Genomic DNA, 24,805 nt, shown 5'->3' with positions numbered 1-24,805 from the left:
TGGTCAGCGTTTTCCATCGTTTGAGTGCGTTTCATACTCCGTTTGTGGGTGGTAGTTTGCCATGCTTTGGAGAAAAAAGCGGGAAAAACTCACGTTGGTCTTACTCTCTTTTACCATCTCACGTTTTACCGAACGGATCTCAAAGGGTCAGTTGATATCGAGAGGCGGCTGGCTGGCAACACTGCCAGAGTCTCGCTCATGAGTTCTACCGGCAAACGTGAGAGTAACGCTTTGAATGGTAAGAGAGAGAATGAGAACCACTCACTGCAGGGTTGGCAGCGATATGTTCGTATCATCTAGGTTTAAATATTGAAATTATATGTTGATGTAACAAATCTTTGATTTTTTATTGATTTGATTTTGTTTTTTTTATGAACAAAAGAAAGAATTTGAATCTATTTTTTACGATTTAAAAAGATGTATAATAGCTGTAACAATGTAAATTATTGTTGGTCTTGAAACCTAAAAGTAGATGTCAAAATGACGAAAATTCGAGACTTATTTCAACTCCGTTTGGAGATAACGAATAATTTCAAATGATAGTTATAGTTGTTTCAACTCACATGGTTAAAAAATAAAACGGTTCAAAAAATGCAAAAAAATAAACTCTCACCCTTAGTTTTGTTGTTGGGCAACTCTTTGAGTAAATCTGTTTTTTTGGGCTGGTTTTTTCTCATTTTCACGGGGAGAATGAGATTGAGCACCGTAGAATAAGCTATTGCCGAAACTTAAAATGAATGAATTGATAAAATGATGTCCTTAGTTCAAAATGGGTGTAATGTAACTTTTATTTAATAACAGAAAAATACATTAAAATTAACGTCATTCTTAAACATCACGATAATTATTGAATATCAACTGATTTATGCTGTAGAGAGCTGCAGCTCACCAAAACCTGTGCATAACTCAGCCGACCATAGAACTGCCGAGCATAATCGAGAGCATAACTTCTCCCCATTTCAATGTTTTCGCTCTTGGCTCTCTCGGCAAACACGGTTCGACACCGCGCTTCGCATGTCGTATGTTTTCGCTCGCGCGTTCAGTTTGTTTTTGGCGTTCGTTCGTTGCTGCAAGAGGACTGGTGCGTTCGTTCGAAGCCCAGCATAAAAACGTGAGATCACCGTACGTCTTTAACGGCCAGTGTGCGTACGTAAATACAGCCTCACCTGGAGCAATCTTCGATACACCCACTCGGGGGAGGACAAAAAAGGGGGCGATATTTTAGGAATTAAATGCAACATTAAGTGCGTAGGTGATACGTTTACAGTGAAATCATGAATTTGTGCTTTTTCGTATGAAAGATGTGTCCGTAAGTTATATCCAGCATTGGGTTGTACGCTGTGTGCAAGCGAAAATGGTTCAATTCAAACAAATGCTAACTCGTGCCTATCTGTGATTGTGTTCGCTGTGTGGCAAATAAGATGGCAAAACATCAGAACCATCATGTGAATTCGTTCGTTTGTTAAAAACGTGTTCTTTTTGTATAAAAGACGAGAGAGCATGCTTTATTCCCCGTGCTACACTTGCCGTGACGTGACCAGACAAAACCTCCGAAAATGTAATGCGCTCGAAGAAACCGGACGACTATCATCCGGTGGCAGGCATGAAAACCGAGAAGGACCTAAGTATGATTGATGGGAAAACTTCCGGAAAAACGGCACACTTTTTTGCACGGGATTGCCCATTGTTTTCTCGAGTACTGAGATGCAGCATTGCTTTGAAGCCGAACTGTCATCTGAAGTGTTTGAACTCGGTGTGCTGCAGTAGTGTATGTGTGTGTATGTCTGTGTTTTTTTGTTTTGTGAAGCTTGTCGTACCTTCGTATTCTCCTGCATCTGCGTATAATCAGATGTACGTGGTTTTGTGCAGAATGTGTTTTTGTGTGTAGTGTTTTTTTTCAACGGTCTTAGTATTTCCGGGTCCGCTTTTCACAAGGCAAACGTTGTGTTTGTTTATGTGTTTCAAGAGTCGGTTTGCAAGTGATCTGTTGCAGTTCTACTCTATCATAGTGGTTGTAACGAATGTTGATTATTTTGGGTTACATCAGGAACCTGATAATTGTGAAAGGAAATGTATTTCGGCACTCCAATAGTTTAATTTTTTCTCTTCTGAAAATACCTATTATTGCAAGGACCAATAATCAAACATTGTTCCATATGAAGTTCTTTTCATCAACATAAAACGATACTGCATGGCCTCTCCCCCAAGATTATCCTCAAATAATCTCAACCAAACGGATGGCAAAGTGATTAATTCTGCCATAAGTGTATGAAAACAAATGAGCGAAAACAAACAGAATTAACACACACACACACAACCGTTCGGTGCTGCAATGCATGCAAGTTGAGAAGCGATAATTATGTTGATTACACAAAAATTGAACTCGTGCTCCGGAAAATCTGCACGCTTGCTGCATTTCAACGAGCAAACCGATGCACGTATACATGTGGTGGAAAAACACACTGCATTTTACGGTGTGCGGTGAATGGTCGCAGGGTGTGGAGTAAAGGTGGTCTGTGGCCGGAACACCACGGCGACTAGTCGACCGAGTGACAAAAGCGTTCGGAAACAGGGAGTGTACAATGATTGCACCATCATCGGTGGAAACTGTGTGCTGGATCGAGAGAGCAGCATAGAGAGAGAAAGAGAGAGTGAAAGAGAGTTAAGCAATAGTGCGAGGAGATCGGAAGACGTCACAGTTACGAACGTGTTCCATGTCCCGGTGACGGCCGGCTCACTTGCCGTTTGTGTATGTGAGTGTGTGTGTTTATCGAAGGCTTACACCTGATGAATTAATAATGATGTTTTAATTAACAATATTGTGAATTATTTTCCCTCTTATAATGTTATTTATATTTTTTCCCCTTATGTCTCTTTTCACGTGGTGCAGTCTGTGCAAAATTTATGCATGATTGGATTTAGCCACCGTTTACGGGTGTTCTCTCTCGCGAGTGATCCGTGCGTGATAAAGCATTCAGTGGTTTGCAAGTGGTTGAAAAGGTGCGGAAAATAGTGCGCGAGTTCTAATACAAAAATGACGTCACAGCGATTCCGGATTCGGTGCATAATAGTTCGCCTACAGTAAAATTGCTGCAAAGCGACCATTCGAGATACGAAAACCATCCATAGCCAAAGTTAGTGGCGTGCGGTCATCATCGTGTCGCATTCGTCGATATCAGCATTGGGCGGCCATATCATATCGGCGTGTATGCCGGCGGGTTAAATTAATGAGGCAGGTGTTACTAGCTCAGATTGGTGCTGCTCGTGCTCTGAATCAATTGGTTCGATGAGATAGTGTGTGAAAAAAGCATTGCCAAAAGCATCGTTAATTGCGAGTGTGCGTGGAAAACCGTGGAAATAGTAAAAATACACAAAAGTACAACAGATAGTTGGGGGAAAAAGTCGGTGTGAAATTCATTGTGCACATTCTTGCGCTTGTGCTTCGTTTTGTTTTCCACCTTGCTGCCGGTGAAATAAATGCCGAAATGTTGATTATTGAATCATTGTGTCACATAAATAATTATCCATGAAAAATCGATCGTGCACCGTGCCGGCTATTTGTGTATTGTATCGAGGTGCATACGATCAGGGTCGTGTTTCCTCTAGAGCGGTGTCTGTTTGCAGCAGCAAAGAATAAACCGGAATTATTTTACTCACCTGGTGAATACACGTGGCTCGGTGGCAGTGCATGCAGACACGGAGGCAGCGGCAGTGTGCAGCACCTTTCGGCGGTACCGCGATGATGGTGTGTTGATGCTTTTTTACGTGTGGCATCAACCATTTTCGAACCAATTATCGCGGGCAAATTTAAAAAATTGATCAACTCTTTCCTCCGCTTGCCCTTCATTTCCCGCCGTGGCCGAGGAGTCCCTTGGCCAACAGGACATAAGGGAGTGAAGGTGGGATTGGGGAAAAACGTAAAATAAATACATTAAAAAAAAAACCATCGAGCGCAATCAGCAAGGGAAACGCCAGCAGCATACGCATTGTGATACGTCGATGCAAGGTGTGGATAATCGGAAACAACAATGAACTGCTTCCGCAGAAACTTGGTCACTATACAAGGTGAGTACAGTTTACTTCTTTCTGTAACAAAGCGAGTTAAAGCGCAATGGGTAAAAGGAACTGAACTGTGTATGTTTTTACTCTATTGGAACACACTGGGATAAAAAAATGTTCATTTGGGCGTATTACGTTAAGCAATACTACATTTTTGTTAAACAAAAACGATAAAAATTTGGCGCGATTACTGTTCAAATGATTCATGTTACAATATTCGTGAATCATTTTCCATTTACAGGGTGGGTTGTAACATCAATTAATACAAAATTATACACATTCGCTCCACAGCATAACAACTTGCTGCAGCCATACATACACTGATCGATGCTGAATGGAGATTACAGCTTCATTCGATCCAATTAAAAGTGCATCCAATTATGTCGTCATTTTTCCACTGTGCTTTGCACCATTTCTTCACTAGCGTATCGTGCATGTGAATTTCGGCTACTGAATCGGAACGAGGAAAACCAACCTTTGCCAGAATGGGAGGCGATGAAATTGGCGTATCCTGGGAAAAGGGGCAGCGATGGTGATTATCGATCATTAATTGATATTGCAGCAGCAAAACTGTCATAAGCAAGATGAAAAATTAAAACTCCTACCATCATCCTCGTCGTTTGTTTTTAAAAAAAATGTCCTTACCAACTTCGATAACTCCTTTCCTACGACACAGTCATTATCGGCTATTTACTTTAAACCATAAAAAAACAACCGCAATGCTTATTTCACCTCCTACGTGTTCCTGGAGGAGGCGTTTTTCAACGGCTGGTGGGCAGAAGAAGGATATTTGCCCTAGTTTCTGTTCCAGTTGCTCCAATCGCGTTCTTTAGCGCTTCAATGCGTTTTGCAAACGGTTTGGCATGGCAATCGCTAATTGAAATTAAAATGAACATTATAATGACCGTCGCTAATGGGCTTCCACAGATTTGTGTGGCGCAAAACTCGTTAACTGTTCGCTGGAGGTTCATTCCATATGGCTTCCGAGATTCTAATTTCTGGTCTATTTGCACCAATACAACAGATGGGAGTGGCTTAAATTATCATTAATTGCGTCAAGGTATGTTAACAATATGGACTGTATAAATGTATGTTCCGAGTTTTATTAATTAATACATATTAATGCGTTAACAATACGTTGCTTTAGATAGAAGGCTTTAACTTTAATAATTTTTAATAGATTGAAAAAATTACATCTTTGCACTTGTCAATATTGCTATAAGTGCTAAATATATCTTGAATTGATCATCATCATCATCATCATTAATACATTTACCCGATCAATACACTTCATAATTACAACTTCTATAAGTTTTAATACTGAAAACGCATTGGTTTTAATATCCATATTAAAAAAATCAATTACTAAAATATGACCTTTTTTATGATGAAAAACACCGATCATCTTGCTCATGATTGATAAAACTGGGACCTTATATACATTAATTGCCGTTTGAATTTTAAAAAGGAGGGTTAATTGATTTTTTTGCCAATCTTTTTCCATCAACTACGTGCCCTTTAGATCACGAACACAAGGGACAAAGTTGAATCCGGAGGGTTTACCGGAGGAAAAACAAAAAGGCATCCAAGTTTGAAGTATCTTTGGGACAGCGACGGGTTCTTTTTGGCGTCTCTCTCACGGTGGCAATAAAAATGATTTATTGAATTTCCTTTCTGACCTGCAAAACTTTGGTCTACTACCCGATGGCCGATGAGTCGAATATGGTTACGGCTTGCGCTGGATATTTTCGAAAAACTTGAAACCGCTCGGGCGTTTCCTTTCTTCCGTGAGGTGAGCTTCCACACCACGGCAAATGCGAATGACCTCTCAAGCAATCTTACATCTCGAAGAGCATGACCCGGAATAGCTGGGATTTGAACAGAACTGTGGTACCGAATGGTGCACAAAGTTTTTGGGTCAAAACAAATGAACGAAAGAAAAGAGTTTTTATACTCTCCTAAGAGTAATCAGCCGGTGCACACATCCATAGGCATTGATTGCGACAAGGAATTGAGCTTTATAAGGATATGGTAAAAGTTTAAACCAATCCTTTATGCTAAATAATTCCACGTATAGACATTTAAGTGGAATCCAAACATCAATAGCTTATTTTGTCGAATCGGGTTTGTGCACTTCGGTACTGATAAGGTAATATTTAATACAAAAACATGCTCAATGATTTACCTTTTGAACAGGCATACTATTCCGTTATTCGTTTAAAGACCATAAAGATTGCATTCTGTATTCGAAGGATTTATTGTTCCATCCTAATGGCAACCGCACTGTGCGCCACTACTGCGTAGGTTGTCCCTCTTGATGGCTTTCTTATTCGCTCTTATATCTTCATCAGGCTCCAAGGCTCTTCGTGAGGCAGGTTTCTGCAATAAATTTACTTTTGACTTACTTTATTAGTTTATCGAACCCTGCTTTCCGCCGAAATTCACTGACTTGATCCTGACTCGGCGGGGAAGGATTATTCAACATCATGTTAAGGATGAAAAAAGAAAAAAAAACCACCGTGGGCTTGGACCGCCGCAGACCATCAACAGCATTCGGTACTGCTCGTCAGTGCACGTCCATCTGTAGCAAACCAGACTGGTTCTTATACCAGCAAAGGTTAAGCTTTTGGTCGAGACCCACATACGCGTGTCCTTTGGGAAGACGCACTTCTTGGGCGGACCGATTATCTCCCATTTTCTCTCCATTGAACACTTCGCTTGATTAAAGCTCGACCGTATCAATATCAATTTCAGTTAGTCGGATAAATTTGTACCTTCTCGGTGCGGAGAACAGTGGTAGCAAGTATGTGTTTGTTTGAAATAAAACAGGATAACGAGGAGCCGGCGGGAAGGGCAGCGGGCGAGAAAAGGATCACCCTCCGGTGAGTTGCTTGACACCGATGCGGATGGACAGCTTCTCGCTCGCAAAAGGAAGGTGACCAATTTGCGATAAGGATTTACAGCTAGTTGATTGGTATTCCTGCTGCGTCGCCGAGAGACTACGGACTACGGGCTTAGGTGTAATTGGAATTAATACGAGCGGCTTGCGGAACCGCCGATCCAACGAGCCCGCCGGTACGCCGAGCAAAGAAGAAAAAGATACGTTCATGTAGGAACGGGTGAGTGTTGTTAGACAACATCGCTCCCTCTCGATCCCATCGATGTAAATGATGCAGTCAATACCGCGTTAAATCAACAGGAACTTTTCTCATCACTTGTTTCCGAGAAAATCTACCCATAAGACCCTGTTGCAGGAAAGCACTCTTCCAATTTCGCACGCAGCTGCGACGAGACTTCCGGCGAATGCTAAAGTTAAGTCTCCGTAGCATTGAGCTTTATTTTTGGATCGTTTCTTGTTGTGCGTGTGCCTTACATTTTGTGTTTCAAAATAATCTTGGGCGCTTGTATTCACTAGATAAAGTAAAAAAAACGTTTGTTTCAGCCTAAAGCTCAAGCAAAAGTGGACATTTAAACACTTCTGATATAGCGCTATTACGGCCTGTGAGCATATTGTTCGATTCTCTCGGGGAAAATGTTCTGTGAATCATTTTTGCACAACAAAAGGAGTTATCGCCATGACGTCATGAAGCATCGAGCATACTTTGCGCCTATAAGGAAAGTAAACAAAAGCGTGCCAAAAGCCTCATTCCAACGGACGACAGATTGCGCAACAAGCCCGTCGATTGCTTCCGAAATTTGCATAAGCTTGTCTGCCTTCCGGTTTGCCATTTTTGTCCCACCAGTTCTCCGCACCCCGGGGTATAGAGGAATGTATTGGCGTCGTTGGGGACGAAAAAAGGAGGTGACGGATTCGTCGGATGCTTTTACCTTGTTTCTGATATCCTGAGCTGTGTGTTAAGAGCTCGTTTGACTTTGTTTTTGCCTCTAAAACCGAACCGTCTTGTTTTTTGCGCGTGAAGTAGTTGTGAGCGTCATTTTCCTGCTGGAAGCTCTGTGGAACATTTTTTGCAACCATCACTAAGCTTTTACTGCCTAGGTCTATGAAACTTTGCTTGCACCGTACAAAACCGTCCTTTGCCACCAGCACAATACATCCTATTGATCGTTGCCGTCAAGCCAGTCGACTTGCCAGCGACTAGATGACCGATAATTTCGCCGTGTCCGTGTGTGCTTCAACTGTGCTGTTGTTCAATGTTGAAGCAAACGATCGCCTAAAACGTGTTCGTTGAGTCCTTGCAGTTCAAACAAAAAAAGAAACTGACCAAACAAACAAACAAACACATACACGTAAAATACGTCGCTACGCCATTTGGCAATCTTTTGCATACTTTTTTCCCCTAAAGATCTTATCAAATGCCACTGGGAGAAACGCATATCAGCTTTGACATTCTTCCCGGAATCGGGTCGAGATTGAAGTGCAAGTCGTATTCACCTCGTCGAAAGAGCCTTTGTGTGATCTGGCCCATGCAGGCGCTTCCGTTCGACTAATGGGGTGTGGTTTTTTCCTCGGCCCTTCATTTTGTGTGTGCCTAGTAAGCAAAAACGGAAGCAAATGTGCCGTCGTTTCATCTTTGCACGTCAGCATGGCCGCACGTAGATAGCGTTAATATCTCGTTCTAACAGGAACAACGGGAAGTCGCTTCACCTGTGCTATCCCAGCTGTAGCAACACTCTGTAATCCTCTACGAAGGGTGAGGAGGTTGTGATGAATTTTCCCCGAAGCGTGAACCACCTTTTTCCACCATGCTCGACTTGATGGCCGTCGAGGGTTGGGTGTATCGGACACTAAAAGGTGTACATGCATGACAATCGGCTCCAATCACGCACAAACACATACAAATTATTCCAGGTAGCTAGATATGAGAACAGCGGCACAAACCATGCCCAACGATGGGGTCGATTTTTCTCAACCGCCCATCGGGCCTAGCTGCCCATCGGTCAAGGCAATATCTTCTGGCCAGGCACTTCACATCCTGGGAGACGGCGGGCTCTGTGTGCGTTTACGCCATGTGTACGGCTTCAGTCGGCGATACGTGCACGGGTTGATTTGGGTTGGTTTGGGTTATGGGTGAAGTTCTGATAACCACTTCACAAGGAAAATCCCAGGACCGATGTCGATTAAGCATTTTCTCCGGTTGATTGGAGGTTCGATGAATGTTTGCCGGATCAATTGGTGCATGATTGATTTTCCCTGTTCCCGAGATCTTTGAGCAAAGCGTGCGAGCAGTGAAGTGTGACTGGACTGCACAGAAGAGCCTTGGAGGACAATGGGTACGCTGTACAAAACCCGTACAGTACAGTAAGTTTAGTACATTAAGCTTATTAGAAGGGTCAAAATATATTACGAAATCATATTTTTGTTCAAGTGTGCAATTTTTATAAACTATCCCATGCAATTCATGTAAGCCTGTTCTATTTCTAATAATAAAATATTTATATTTCTATAAATACAGTAGGTGAACGCTAACTGGATGTGTTTTATTGGAGTTTTTTTTACTGGAAGTTCGCTAACTGGAGTGATTCTCAGTTAAAAAACACATAAATGTCAAAACATGAAACATCCGGGAGAGAAGTGCATTTTTCTCACAAATTAAACCTCTCACCTACTGTACATACGATAAGCAATATGTAATCTAATCGACGACAACACAAAACAACATATTTACTAAATGTCTGTAAAAAAATTTAATGATTAAATATTGTTATATTTTTTTAAACAATTCATGTCAATAGTAGAAGAACGATGTCATTAGTAGAAAAACCATTAAAATTAAATTAAACTCAAAAATATCGTACACTATACTGCTACACCTCAAGCACGTACTACTATCGATGTTGAGCCACACAAGTACGGATAAAACGAGCAATTTTAACCGGTTTTCAATGGGTAATACATCGTGATCTAATTTCATAAAGCGCCTCAAGGAAAGGAACTCGTTTTCTCGCCGAGTGAAGCAAACGTACAACAACCACAACAACAAAAAACGCAATACCCCTCGCGGTCAAATCGGCCGGCGAAGACGCTATTGCAATAGTGCCAACCACATTCAATCGGAGTCAATTGGATTGAACGTGGAGTAATTCTTGGCCCCGCTCGTAGCGAACCCCACTGCAAGCCTATTCGCTGGCGAAGTGTTTCAGACAACTTCCGCTCTGTGGCAAACCAATGTCCCGTTACCACTTCGTCCGGCATTTGGTGCGACAAATGGTGCGCCTGCAGGGTGGGACGAGCTCGTGGCTACTCGTTTTTCCGCTCTTTGCAGCGTTCTGTGTTGGTTGTAATGGTCGAATGTGTTTTGTTGTCGGTGTTGTGATTATATAAAATGCAATGTCACAACAGGGCATTGATGTGGTTTCTTTCTGCTGAGGGCGGCGGATTTTCTTTTATTTCCGTACCATGCCAATTTTCACAGTCATAGGACGTTTCTGCACCGTAAAGAGTAATTGGTTGAAGATTGTAGCATTTGGAAGAGAAATAGTTTCAAATGGTAAAGATTTGTATAGATATAACTGAATGCTTATTTACTTCAGCTGCTGACAGTAAAACATTTAAAAAAGCTTTGTTTCACCTCAAGTTTTTCACAAAAGCTTCCCTGTCTGTAAAAGTAGAATGAAATCCCTTACAGGTTCCTTAAGCACGTTCCTTAGGGTTTATTTTTTTGTTTATATTTCAAAGCCAAAGGTTGTTAACTTTGCCGAAAACACTTCAAATTCAAGAGATTTTTTTCATTTGGATGACTAATCTTTAAAATAATTGTAATATCTATCGATCGATAGAAGATGGTCATGGAGATTGTGTTTGCAAAGCATAGCCAGTATCGTTGCTGTTCTTTTCCTGCGGTTAGTGGTTTCGTGGTAAGGACTAATTTTGGAGGATTTTTTTCTACCTCATAGTTCCGTGTTGGTTATAAAACACAACTAATGTATGCGTGTTAATGTGCAGTTGGAAAAGGCGTTTTGGCATTTATTTTATGTAAATAATGAGAAATTATGTCTTATAAGTATTAATATGTTTTTCAAAAGCCTCGTCTGAATAATTCAAGAACTCATTGTTCAAATCATAATTCACAAGATATTCACTTCTTCTTATATATTGCTCTAAGATATTTGACTGGCTGTTACTAACAGCACAATTTTCATCAATAGGTTTGTAGCCTTATTCTAATTTAAATTTATGTTTACTAGCCTTAACAATACCAAACATATAGAAACTACAATGAAAACAATATTTTTCCTAAACACAGCAATACTTTGATTGCAAATTCTCGTCTCGTTTTGACGCAACTAGATTCCGCACATTAAGATCCATTAAGTAGATTGTCTTCGTAGGGTTTCATTATGTGCGATGAATGGTCTGCTAAAGAATGGTAGTTTAATAGCGATTATTAATATTACAACACTCCGGATTTCAATGAACCGGAGTTCCTTCACAAGAACAAGTAAAGTCACATAGTTTCCTGAAATCGAGTAGAACGAAATTGAAGTTGAATAGAAGTTCAAATTGAACTAAACAATTGTATTTTAATTACATTTTCAGAAAATAAAATCACGTTACTTTTTGTTTGTGAAGTTTATACTACATCAGCATTTGATATTGATTTTAACAACATGAGATGCTTCAACTGGCTAAAACGGATTTACCTTATCTTTGACTGGGCTTAGTATTTGTTTATTCTTGCCTTCCATATTCCGTGCAAAAAATTGAAAAGGAGCTTCTCAACTGTATCCAATTGGTTTGCTACATTTCCCCTTTTTGCACCTCAAGTTGGAGCTTGCGAATCTAGAGCAGCTTCTCAAATCCTTCATCAGATCATACAGTGAAAAAAAATAACACGAAAACTGAGTAATACACGCCACCCTAACACTAATATACACTCAACAGAAACTCAGAGTCACTGGGGCTGAAAATAAAGGAGCAGCCCTTTGAGCTTTTCACGTTCGAAATGGCGTAAAGAAGTAGGGGATGTAGACATTCGAAAAGAAGCAGCGGACACGGATACACGAATCTTTCATTTTGGTGCCAGTGCTGTTCGCAACGTTGTGTTTCGTTTTCCTTTTATTTATTCCCGCACGATACCTTCAAATGAAGGGTTCCTGTAGAGTGAACTCTCCGGCTGAAACGAAGTGAAAACAGCTGGAAAGAAAGAAAAACCTTCTCTAAACACTCTAGTTCATCGTTGGGGCTCGCTTTAAAAGTGCTCACGTAGGTAGGATGAATTTTTAAAATTTAATTTTATACAACCTATTACGTTCATCGATCTCTAGATTCAACTTGGGCATTTGTTCGTCGTTTAAAGTTGTAGCGTACAAGTATGTTGAACTGGCTGATTCATAAGCTTTCTTCATTACATGTGTTGAATTATTCGCTAGAAAAGGTATGATTCAGCTAAGTAGATTAATGCTCTGAGCGTGTCTTGATAACATGAAGTAAAGGGTTTGTTTTTATTCTGAGAAAACTATTCGCAAATATAAATTTGAGTTCTTATCAGTGTCCTTTATCCTGTGACTACCGGAGCAAATATTTGTATGGCTTTCTTTTAAAATTAGTACGTTATGAAAATGTCATTAATTTAAGCAATACGGCAAAGCCGTCCTTCCTGAGTAAAAACAACCATTTACGTTAAATCTTCTATAAGTTTTACTCGATGATATACAAAAATTCATAAGCTGTGTATCCTTAAAATGCTCCGCAACAACATGTTGCTAGTAGCAACACACCTAATGCTTCACGCACCACCCTTATGTTGTGCCTGGCGTGTCCAAAGAAAAGCGCAAAAAGTTTTAAATTCCAGCAATGATTGCGCTAATGGATCAAAATAAATTATGCAAATTGTTATATATTTTACGATATGCGAATTTGTTCACGCTGTTGTGCCACGGCCGTACCTTGTTGAGATTCATTGTTTTACTTTCTCTCCACGGCGTACGAAAACACCACCAAAGAGATTGTTCTCAAGGGCTCGATTGTTCCTCACTGCCCGACAGCCATTAATGCTCGGTAGAGCCGAACCGGTGGAAGAAAAAAATCTTTCATCATCAGTCAAGGATGCCTACTGTACCCGATCAAGCCTACACTGCACGAGGCGGAAGATTGCAAAAGCCGGTGCCAGCAGGAGAGGTTTGCAAACAATAAGATTTATAATTAATTTCTTTGCCAAAGAACAAAGCATTGTAAAAAAAAAAAAAACAGCAACAGCATAATCCGCGAAGCAAAGGGGCCTAATAAAAATCTTATAAATTTTAATAAATGTTGAAGAATTTTCCGATCAACTTTTGGCGCTTTCAGATTTTCCACCGTTTGCTTCCGCACACGCTTTCAGCACAGGAAGCACGGAACAGGAGCAGAAAGTGAGAAAGAGCCGCAGGTTTTTAAGTTGAGCCGCAAAGGTCATCCCTTCGGCATGGGCTGATGTTTTATTAGCATGGGTAACTTTTTCGGCAAATTGTGTGTTTCGCTTTCTTTTGCGCCTGATTCTGGTCATCCGTTCGTTAATTATTTCATCACGTAATAATCATTTTTGATTTATGAGATTCCCACCATCATTAGTTTTGCTTTGAAAACTTTGCTCTACCAATTGCCCGTCAGTGTTTGTGAAGTTGTTTGTGCATCTTACGGCAACGGTTTTGATTTGTCCCGGCTGACAAGTTAATCGTGAGCAGCAGCTTTAAAATGGCAAAATGATTATCCATTCAAAATAGCTCAAATGGTTCGAGCTAGAATGATACAACGTTGTACGCCAGAGGATGAATTTCAGAGGAAGAAACACATGGTAAACACCTGGAAAACATTTTGTCCTTTTGGGATTCCCATTGCGAATGTTCATAAATTAATTGACAATCATGGCTGTCATCTGTTAATCTGAGATAAAATCCTTTTTGGTTTAATATAGGTCGTTTGTTAAGCTAGTGAAGTTGTTCAGCTAAAAGCTTACATTAAATGTAGCTTATCGTAAACAACTTCAAAAAATTAACTCTACACTAATTTATAATGAATTGTGTAAGCCTGAATAGCTGCTAATTTCTTGTTTAACGACTGCGTCTGGTTTCATCCCACTCAAGTGCTTTTACCGCGAAACAACTTTCCTTTTGTTGAGGTGTACCGGGTATACACGCTCCGGAACGTGCTGGTTTACATTCTTTCAGTTAATATGATTCCAACGGCTAATGTTTCTAGAACGATGCGCCTGTTGGCTTTCTGACGTTAACATGATTCTACGACAGCGAAACCGTAAACTTTACCTTTGATAACAAATTACTGGCGCGCAAGGAATGATGCCGCCGCTGCGCGTAAAACATTTTGATGTAGGTATCGGGGGCAATGCATTGCTTCGCACTTTCTCCGTGCAAATGATGATAATGACGATGGTGGTGGTGATGACGATTGGAGGCCACAACGTTGGAAATAGTACACAGAAGAAAAACTCCAAAATCAAAGCTCATACGTCTTTCACCACAGCTATAAAGTCGCATGCCTAAGGCGGAAACATGATAACCCCCAACCCGGTATAAAGGCGGAAACATGATAACGGGAGAAAATCGCACAGCTTCACTCTTCTTTTCATTACATTATCGCGACTCCTCTCGCTACACAAAGTGTTGAGCTAAAATAGCAATATCTAGTGAATTAACAGCAAAGCCCCTACCATTGAGAAAAAACAAACAAACCTACATTGTTTTGAATAACACTTAGCCGGTGAGATTACGAGCATGATTGTTGAAATAAAAAAACAACAAAAAAAACTTTCAAAAATCAATACAGTGGAGCGCCGTTTATCCGGGCTTCTCGGGACTTGAACTCGCCCGGATAAGCGAATAACACGGGTAATGAGTCATATGATTATTTTATTACCAATTCCTGATTAGGTTTTGGAAAATTTTCTTATTTTCTGATAAAAATAACCCAGTTTTCATTAACTTCATGTTTTTCCAACGAGAATATTTGAAATTTGCCATGAATTATAGTGTTTTTTGTTATGACAATGTGCTCTTATAACCGCTTTTTCGAATATCCTCCTCATAACGCAATGTCACCTTTGTATTGAGCTGTCATTTCTCAACAGCACGGATAAACGGAAAGCCGGATAAAAGGTACCCGGATAAACGGCGCTCCACTGTATAATACTTTTGATGAACTGTTACAACTAATAAGCAATTTCAGTTCAATGTGTTGCTTGTATTTTGTAATAACAAAACAATCACTTCAGTTATTTACTGAGCAAATCATATGCATGCATAAAAACCGAGTGACTTGGTTTATAACGAAACCATCTGCAGGATAAGTTTTATTTCTGCTGCAGGGCAGGTACGGTACGGAGATGCCATACAGCACAAATGCGCTCAAAAGCGTGCTCAAGCAATCATGTTGAGGGATTTGATGGAGCGGAGATGCGCCACAAAAAGGAAGTCGCATATGGTACTGTTTCGTGAATTTTTCCGGCACGCAACAATGAATGGTTTGGGTAGCGAAGAACACCATTCCCAAGCCTTATTTTGCCTAAGGTCGTAGCTCATTCGGTAGACTATGAGACATATGCTGGTAAAGAAAACAGAATAATACCACAGCTCCGTACGAAAAGATGGATAGTTAGAGTCTTTTTAGTAGTATTGGTTAGTACGCCTATGATAAACGCAAGTGGTACTCGTAACCATGCTTATGAGACAGTGGTGGAGAATGTCGAACCGGATGGAAACAGATGGGAAAATTTAGCTCCGGAAAAAGTACTGAAACTACCAAACGTCATTACACAGGAATGATGAACCTGAAATTTTTTATAATTAAAAAACTGTTATTACTGTTTTTCGTACACTTTCCATTCAGTAACCTTCTGCATTATGTTTCTGGTTAACTATTCCTTAAAATAAATAAAAATTTGCTATATTTTAAAACAACGTCTTTTTCTAAACTTCCATCCACCAACATTTGTCGAACTGTTGGCTGCTGTCTTTTACTTTCGTGAATAAATCTGGCACACCCAGTCTCTTTCTACAAATTCCGAGTCTTTCTGGAGAGTTTCCGAGTTTTGCTGGGGATTTCGCTAGCAACGCAGACAATCGACACTCTCGAGGGATTCTTTAAAGTCTTATTATTATGTATTACGACCATTATCCTGACTCCATCCGGGTTTCGCACACATGTGCGCATCATGTGTGCATAGAATTTCGTCTAAGTGCTCGTTGCACAGCGGGGGGAGAGGCGCGTTCACGTTGCGAGTGGCTTCTTTGAGCGAGCTTAAAAGTTGTAGCAACGAAAAGGAAAGATACGGGTTGGTACGACGATTCGTATCTTCCCGGTACACCGTAGGCAGCACTAGCAACCTAACCTTATGGTAAGCCGGACTGAAATGCGCTTTTAGGTGTATGTGTGTGTGTATTTACGTATGAATGTGTTTGATATCTCATGCAAAGTCCATTACATTGATGGACGGAATTTTGCTCGTTAAAATGACGAAGGTATTAAATTTTCCGTTATTTGATTTTTCTTATACAAGGATCAATTAGCAGAGATTTGCATTTGATATTTACATGGGATTTGCGATGAATGAATCCGTCATTTGTTTCTTATACATATGATTCGAGCCTTTGTGAAATATGTTGGAAAGCATTATTTGCAAAAAAATGAGGTGACGCATTTATAATTTCTAACGCATTTTCAATTCTGCGATTATCTCTAACATTTCTGTGATAGGTACCTTAACAAAAGCAGTCCCTTATTCTACAAACAATCAAAACAAACAAAACAGTATGGTACCAAAAGTTTATTAGCTTCGTTCGCAGCGAAAGACAAACTTTGTCGAGTACTATTAGGCATGATTAAATTAGTTCCCGTTGCTTGGATTAATGTTTACATATGTTAACAACATGTACTGTACCGGATGCTAAGATATATTTCTTTTCCCCATTTTCATCATCCTTTTGCTCGCCACTTTTCCGTACGCTCGACGATTTACCCTGGCAGAGAACGATGGAGAGAGATGCTACATTGACCCAAATTACTATGAATCGGCAAATGCACCATGGTCAAGTTACAACCGGGAACTAGACATCAAAGTTCAGTCCGGTTTCAACAGCTCGGTTGACTGCTTCCCGGATGCGTGATCAAGGGCAAAGCGCTGCTGGAGGGAAACCTCGGCCACGATAACGGCTGTTGCCAGTGGCCTCTGGTAACACATATGCACCCCGCATGTGGACGCATCCATGCAGCGGCAGCGTGCGACAACGGCAAGCAGTGCCGGGCGTGAAATGATACATTTTCAATGCAAATTATGTGCGTCGTACATAATTACCGCCTGACATACACCATCTATCCGGCTAGGCGTCTTACTGCAGCTAGCGTATGGTGCCGGTCTGACTCTTCAGTCCTGATGCACTGGCCGGACGGGCGACTGCAATAAATCTTCCAGATTGAATGCAGTCGTAATTGACATTCTATAGGCGAGCGTATTATCTCGCATCATATAACAATCATAACAGTATTTGCATCCGAGTGCACTGTTGGGATTGCCAGCGTTCCAGAGAGCCGTAGCTCCCGCTCCCGCCGATTCCCGTTGATTGTATCCCGCCCGTTCGTTCGTCCCGGTCGTGGTGGTGTTCGTTGGTTAGAGTTGAGCACACATTCAAATCGTGCATTCATCGCTCCGTGCACCGTCCGTGCGTTCCCGGGCTGGTGTGTGTGTGTGTGTTCCAGTCGGACTCGGGAATCCTGCATCGAGGCGCACTGCAACAGCGTGTGGGATTTCGAATAAATATGCAATAACAGTTGTTATATCCAGGCGCAACCGGAGCGCAAGATGGATGTCTCCTAAGGTGATTAATGAATGGAATATTTCAAAGTAAAATGATGAACTGAATGCTGCACCCTTGTAGGTGAAATGTTTCCTGGCACCGGCAATAGGAAGTGGTTCCAATTAGATCGTATGTTTGTCGGGGTGGGATTTATATGCAGGAAATGTGCGGTGCTTGCGGTGAAGAAGGCGTACTGCACCATTAGCTTATTGTTATTTTTTTCAGTGAAGCTTTATCTGTGCAAAGTTGTAAGTTGTTCAATGTTGAGGTTTAAAATCTAATCGTGTTTAAATTAAGTTGCAAAAAAATACACGTTGAAGCACTTGATTTAATTCGATAGCACCCACATACATTTACGATAGCATTGTTTATGCGATTTTCTGAAGCGCATTGCTTAAAATAAGTGAAAACAAACAAACCAATTTCCAAGATCCATCCTACGAATCCGGCAAAGCAATGGTAGTAACATTAATATGCTATTTCGATTGTCTTGAATTTGATCCGGCCCTGTTTGTACAATACATGCAATCCGTTTTTCTTCGAATGGTTACGTTTATGGTTTAGTGATACTGTTCAAACATAACACACCGACTGATACGCAAATCAATTAGGGCGACAATAAATAAATGTGATATGTTTTGATGTTTCGAGCGAGTGGCGTGAACTTTATCCCACACACCAATTTTGTTCGCCTCTCCGAATTACGCTCGCATGCTCGAAACTAGATACCTGTTTTGTTGTTCATGAAACAAGTTTTTGACGAATTTGTCGAAACAATCAGCATTCCATCCGTCCCACTTTTGTGTCAACCAATCTACTGGCGGGCGGCAGCCATCAGGTGTGGGCTCTGCTGATGGGACAAAAGTCTCCTCCGCTCGTTTGCTGCTGTGCGCGGTGAGCAAAGTGTTGTGAATTTGACGACAAATTTGAAACACGAGATTTGCCGGTACGTTTTCGGTTACGCGCACTGTACGCACGCCGAAAAGTTGCACCATTTGTACACAGGCGAGCAGCGACGGTGGAGTGTAGGTGGTTGTAGCAAACTTTCACCCCAGCATCGAGCGAAACAAAAAAAACATAAAAACGAGCAGGACGTACAGGAGAAGGACGTCGTGTCGTAGTCGTGTCGTAGTAACGATGGCGAAAGCTATCACAAGGAACAAACTACTGCAGTAACATAAATACCAAATCGTGCTCATTAATAAGGAATGAACATTTATGCCACACCGGATGGTGTCCTGTGAAGTTTCCCAGCGGGGACCGCTGGACCAGGTTCTAAAAACCTAGTCAACCTTTATCTTTTTCGTCGGCACTGAAGTGGTGGCCCCCATTGTTCGTTGTGACGAGTACTCGGTTGCTCATGTTCAGCGCACTGTGAACGTCAAGCACATGGGACAACTCGCTACCGTACCTGCTGCGTACTGCGATTGCTCTGAAGGCACGCAAATGGTGCTACGCAAACGACTACTCGATTAGCCGTTGAATATGCTGAACTGCCGTAGCTATAGTAAAATCTAACGACGAATGCGCCGCAATTCTTGGTTGAGTTGCATTGTGCGTTAAATTGATCGTTGATTTTCCGAATCACCATCGTTCCCCCGTCGTTTCGGCAATCTGACAATGGTTTAATAAAATAAAGTCGTTCACGGTGTGACTAAGTACTCTGCGCCCTCGATACACCTTTGCGGATGGGCTGAATTGAAGAAGCTGAATGATTCATAGCCACAGACGTTGCAGAACCTGGCCCAATTTCCGTACGCATTTCGTCAACGACGACGGGGATAGTAAATTACATTTTCATGAGTCTAGCAGAAGAAATATGTTTTATGACACATGTTACCCGTTCAATGAATAATAAAACGGACGACTCTCGTTTATTGCTTCCTGGCTTCCGGGCTTCCAGCTTCTGCAGGACAATTTGTGGCACGTTCGAGACATTCACATGCGTCGGTCAGCGAACGTGCGAATAATGCGGTTTCTTTTCGATTCATTCGGCACCTCCGTGAAAGCTTCCTTATTGTCTGCCGTTCCTAAACGTGTTATATTTTGGAGCTATTTTAGTCTCGTTTTAGTTTGAGGGTAAAAAGCTGTTATCACAATTCTTTACGCTAAAAGTGGCCTCCGTTATCTATGAAATGAAAATATAATTATAGTTTTCTTTAAAAACGCAATCAACGACGCGGCTGTTGACATGTAATTAAACCTGTCGCGGGGATTGTCCGCAAAATAATTGATCCTACGTGATTTTATTACCGCTACGCTAGCTGAATATGAATTTCAATAACGGCCCGTCAATTAAGCAACCAAAATATTGTCCCATTTCATTACCCCAAGACTCCCGCGGGGAGACAAGATCACTCACCTCTTCATCGCAACAAACAGAGAATGGAGTAAATCGGATTGACGGCGTTAGCGAAATGGTCTTTTTCAACCACCAGTGACAATTATATGCTCCGTTAGGTGCTCTGCCTAAAAATGCCATCAACCGACCCCGCATCTGGCAACAACGCTGGTGCGCGAACAGCGTCACGGTGAAAGCAAAGCCGGGGTTGGATTAAATTTCATCCTTTCATCCTTCCACGATTTAAATAATCATTCTCTTGTCGGGCGTTGAGCGTTATCCTTCGGCATCCTTTTCATTTCCCGGCGTCACAGCCGTCGGGACGACAGCCGATGGAAGACTGTCATAATTCCGTGAGGTGCCACCAGCACGACAACTGTATTTACGCTTTGTCCATTAAATCCTAGGGTAATCTTGCTACCGAAGCCTACGAAAGCCCTTTCTTGTAGCGAACAAGAAAAGGGTTCAGTCGAAAGGAAAACGGCGAGCATGTTAAAGAGAACTGGCAAGGTAGCAGGAGGGAGGATTTTTCATTTCGTTGAAAATTCCACCCGTTCGTATATATGGTCGTTTAATAGAAAATGAAGGTTTAAGCTGCTATTTGTGAACTGTTTCAAGCAGAGCTAATTTACGAGTGTATTGGCATAGTATAACATTAAAGCATCGATGTAGAAACACGATCGAGTTATTTCTATTAAATCATGTGAGTTATTTTTTATGATAATGCCAAACTTCTGCTCGCCGAAAAATGATAATTTAGTAAAAATTAACAATATGCATCATTCCGCAGACTGTGTGGTGCAAAGTTTTAACAAATGTTCAAATGTCGTTTCAAGGAACAAATGAATTACTTTTTCTGTAAATAAGTTATTTACATACTGTCGTTCAGCCGCAGAGTAAAAGAGTTATAACAATGTTGAACGTTGACAACGACACAATACAGTATATTCAGGGTCGTGTGTGGAATTTCATCCTATCCTTACTTGTATTCGTTATTCCCTACTATCGCACAACATCGGTCCGCATTACTCCGCTACATAAGCTCTGTGTTTTATGTCATGGCGTAAGGTGGAAATGCTGCACGAGCAAATTCCGCAAAACAATCCCAAGCATGTCCACTGTCCTTGTCCGAGGTGGTGTAGGTGATAGAAATAAAGGAAACATTGATTCCGCATTCGTTTATGAGCCTTCGTAACCATTTTGGTGTAATCGGAAATAGAGCCAAAGCACCGGTGATGGGATTCCCGTACCCATTTACGCTTTGTTGTGCTAAGTGGGATTTCCATGTAAGGATGCTGAATTACCGTTCTGACCGTCGTCGTGAGACAATAGTGATGGGTGTTTTCCGAATGCTTCAATCAGCTATTTATTGCTCGATGACCTGAGATTTACAACAATGTCGATGGCTATGGAATAATGGTAAAATATATAAGCTTGGCTTTACTTATTGTTTTGCATAACATACGTTGATCTTTTAAAACATTGGCTCGGTGCTGTTGCCACAATTGTTATTTAAGCGACCAATAACATGCCCGCCATGGGTTTGACCTAACTTAACCATACAAAATAGATGTAAATGAATCATATTACATCTCTCCTATAGCACCATATAGCAGTTGCTCCCAGAACAACTACGGCTGTTAAATTAGAAGGATGTTAAGAATATCTGAAATTTCAAAAATGTTTCATACGAACAACACAGTATCTTTCCAACACGTCTTTTTTGAAACATATGGGATTTCTACAACATAGTCCAAAACAAAGAAAAGCTTAGCCCAGCTTGGAATAGGAACTGCCATTTTCATTCAAACTACAGCGTACAACCTTCTCCTCCTCAGATCAAGGGAGATTTGCCTGGGCAAGCGACGTCTCATCCAATCAGTGATGCTCTAAGTGACGTTCACGCTCGTAAGATCGATCCTCACAAACCTCAGCAATTTTCCACCCACTCACGATATTGAGACAATGCTAACCACAAACTTCACTCAGCTCGATAGCACTTTACCCTTCGCCGCCATAGGCAGGGCACCGGAACGACCTTAATCTATAATAAGCTTCCTCTTTCGCCGGGTGCCGTCTATTGCGTAGGTAAATCAGCCGCACTTTATCACTGCGTTACGGTTATCCGAATGTGTGGATGGAGAGTGCCGGGCGAGAGAGTTTGTGGAACGAGGATTTTCTTCCCGAGTGCGTCACATGAAAGCGCCGGTTTCGGTCTTACCCGTTGATGAAACGCGCTCGAACGCCGAAGCCGAGAACGATCCCTAATTTCTTAGAAGAAGGCGCGGCACAAGATGCTGTCGATGGACTAATTTTAGGGATGCGCCAATAAAGAGCGAATAAGCTGCTCGTAGTAGGGATTTACTGCCGGTGGAATCGGGACGGTTTGGGTAGAGGTAATACACATCTCTTGAATGAGAGGTAAAATATGCAAACCACAAAAAACCGCACACGTTGCCAAACGTGATGGGAGGCTTTCGTTGGTCTGCTTTATTTCACTGTTTTCCGTTTCCCCCAGCCCACCCTTCTGTTCAAGTTTGTGTAAAGCTTTGTTGCGGTTGGCCTTGCCTGCCACCATAAAACCAAGCCACTTTGGTAGGGACCACGCAGTGAAACACGATGGAAAATAAACAAGTCACAACACAACACCTCGAAAGACAGACCGAGAGAGAGAGTGAGAAGGAGTTAGCTCCTTCAGTGTTTTGGACAAATGCATCCTGCTGGCGTGCCGAGACCGGCCAGCTCGTCGATAAACGATGAACACATAAAAGCTTTCGGGCAAAAGTTTTAATGCACTTTCAAACCATCCAACACCGCCGAGGACGTACAAGATTGGTGTTGTTTCTGTGTGGCATGCAGTTGCACCCTCTAGCATTGGGGCGTCCGACCGCTCGAAATGAAGATGTTGTTATCGCGCGTCTCGCTAGCGCACGCGTTTCTTTAACGTTTTCTTCACAACGTCTCCCAGCCGGTGGGCTTCTCCCCCTTTTCTGTTGCCAACAGCGACCGGTTTGATCTTGTTGAATGGAAGGTGTATTCTTTTCCTTGTTCCTATTTTCGTTCTTTCAACTCACTTTTCGGCCAACTCGTTTCATAAACACCTCTAGCGCTGGACCTCCTACATTTCGAACGATGAAAACGATTGTAATGTTTAAGACCAGCGGAGCAAGATGTCACAAGAAACAGACGCTTTTGTAGACCACACACGCACCGGGTCTATCAAATGGGTGGACCTTCGATAACACAAAAGATGTTTAATCATAACTCCTATCAAGCTCCCCCGATAGAGCCAGCGTTTTATAAAAAGGCATACCGACACCAAACGATATAACGAAAGAAATTAAAATGCTTACTAGACGTACTATTTAACGTTGATTTATATGTTAGTAAATGCGCTTAATATAACAACAGCATAGCTTTTAAATAAATGTATGCAGAACGTTACTTCCGGTACAACATTTGAAAACGCCACGCTTTTCCGTTTGTTTTATTACTTCATTGAAATTGTTGTTCTGCTTTGTACGTAATTCAACCCACCCTGCGAAAGGCGAAACCAGCAGACACCTGGCCTGATCGATATGTGGTTCAATCGATGCGTGGTTTCGGCGTGGTGTTGTTACAGGATGATACGGTGCTATCCATCCGCGACCACAAAAACCGCACACACAAAAATTTGACACCACTTCGACGCTTGGATATTATGTCGGGTGAGGGTGATGTGTTGTTTTTCCTTTACCAACGCCGAAACAATGCTGCTTTTTTCAGCCATGATGGTTGGAACGTGTCCCATGATGTAGCTACTACAAAACAAATTAGATTTCCAGCGCACTTGAAGTGATATGTGGAACGATCAGGTGTACGGGAAAGTTATATCAAAGCCATTTTTATTGAAAATGACGATATTTTTTTTTCTGCAATAAATTGTGCCTCACGTACACACGGGTCGGTTCGCAGATTGATAAAATGTATTAGCATATAATATTTGAAACATAAAACAATATATATAAAGCATAGACCTACTCACTTTAGTATCAACCCAAGAAAGGTTCACATTGTTTCATTATACTAGTAACCACCATTTCACACACCCATTCTGGTTCTGGTATAGAACGTATGAAATAGCTACAACCTACTTTGGCTACGTAATCTCGAATGCAAAGAGGTGATTATGTTGCCACTTGCAGGTTTTCCTGGGACGAAAATACCATGGTAGTTTGCATTTTTTGAGGCTTCAATGAAATTTCCCCCAAATTACTGGTTGCTGGTGGAAAAGGAACGTAAAAGTACTAGTTAGACGGTTCATTTGCCAGTAGACCTCAACATGGTGTTACTCTCTGGAGGTTCACCTAATAATTGATATCGGTCAACTAAATTTCCTGGAACTGGCATTGTTTCAACACGTTTTTCATACACCATTTTGACCTTTTAAATTGTCACTTTCAATTCAAATAACATTTTATGAACTTTAAAGCTTAAATTGAAGGTAACCCATTATACATATCACAGTTCTTTTACTTGCGAGCCATCCAGTTCCAAATAAAGCACACGTTGTGTACCAGTTCAACGTATTTGATTTAACGAACGTATATTTTTACAAGTCCCGTTTGTCTGAAAGGTGCGTTTGCTAAACCGAGGTGTGTGGCGAAACGTGTCTGGTGAGAT

At 41.4% G+C, this 24,805-nt stretch overlaps 1 protein-coding gene across 9 annotated transcripts in view; it reads left to right on the top strand.

The window, feature by feature from the left end:
- The first annotated feature begins 1,026 nt into the window (after positions 1 to 1,026).
- Positions 1,027 to 24,805, top strand: part of LOC3292140 (hemicentin-1) — a 160,396-nt gene continuing 136,617 nt past the window's right edge. Inside the window, exons 1-2 of one of the 9 annotated variants that reach the window (XM_061655925.1) lie at positions 1,027 to 1,122; positions 2,891 to 4,065. In XM_061655925.1, coding sequence (XP_061511909.1) covers positions 4,029 to 4,065 — 37 coding nt within the window. In that variant the 5' untranslated portion in view covers positions 1,027 to 1,122; positions 2,891 to 4,028. Of the gene's footprint in view, positions 1,310 to 2,890; positions 4,066 to 24,805 lie in introns of all 9 variants that reach the window. The other 8 variants (XM_061655932.1, XM_061655927.1, XM_061655931.1 and 5 more) reach the window with 8 other exon arrangements.

The sequence above is a fragment of the Anopheles gambiae genome, chromosome 3 (genome assembly GCF_943734735.2).
Source record: "Anopheles gambiae chromosome 3, idAnoGambNW_F1_1, whole genome shotgun sequence".
In the NCBI taxonomy this organism is placed as follows: Eukaryota; Metazoa; Arthropoda; class Insecta; order Diptera; family Culicidae; genus Anopheles; species Anopheles gambiae.
This window is presented reverse-complemented; position numbering and strand designations above follow the sequence as displayed.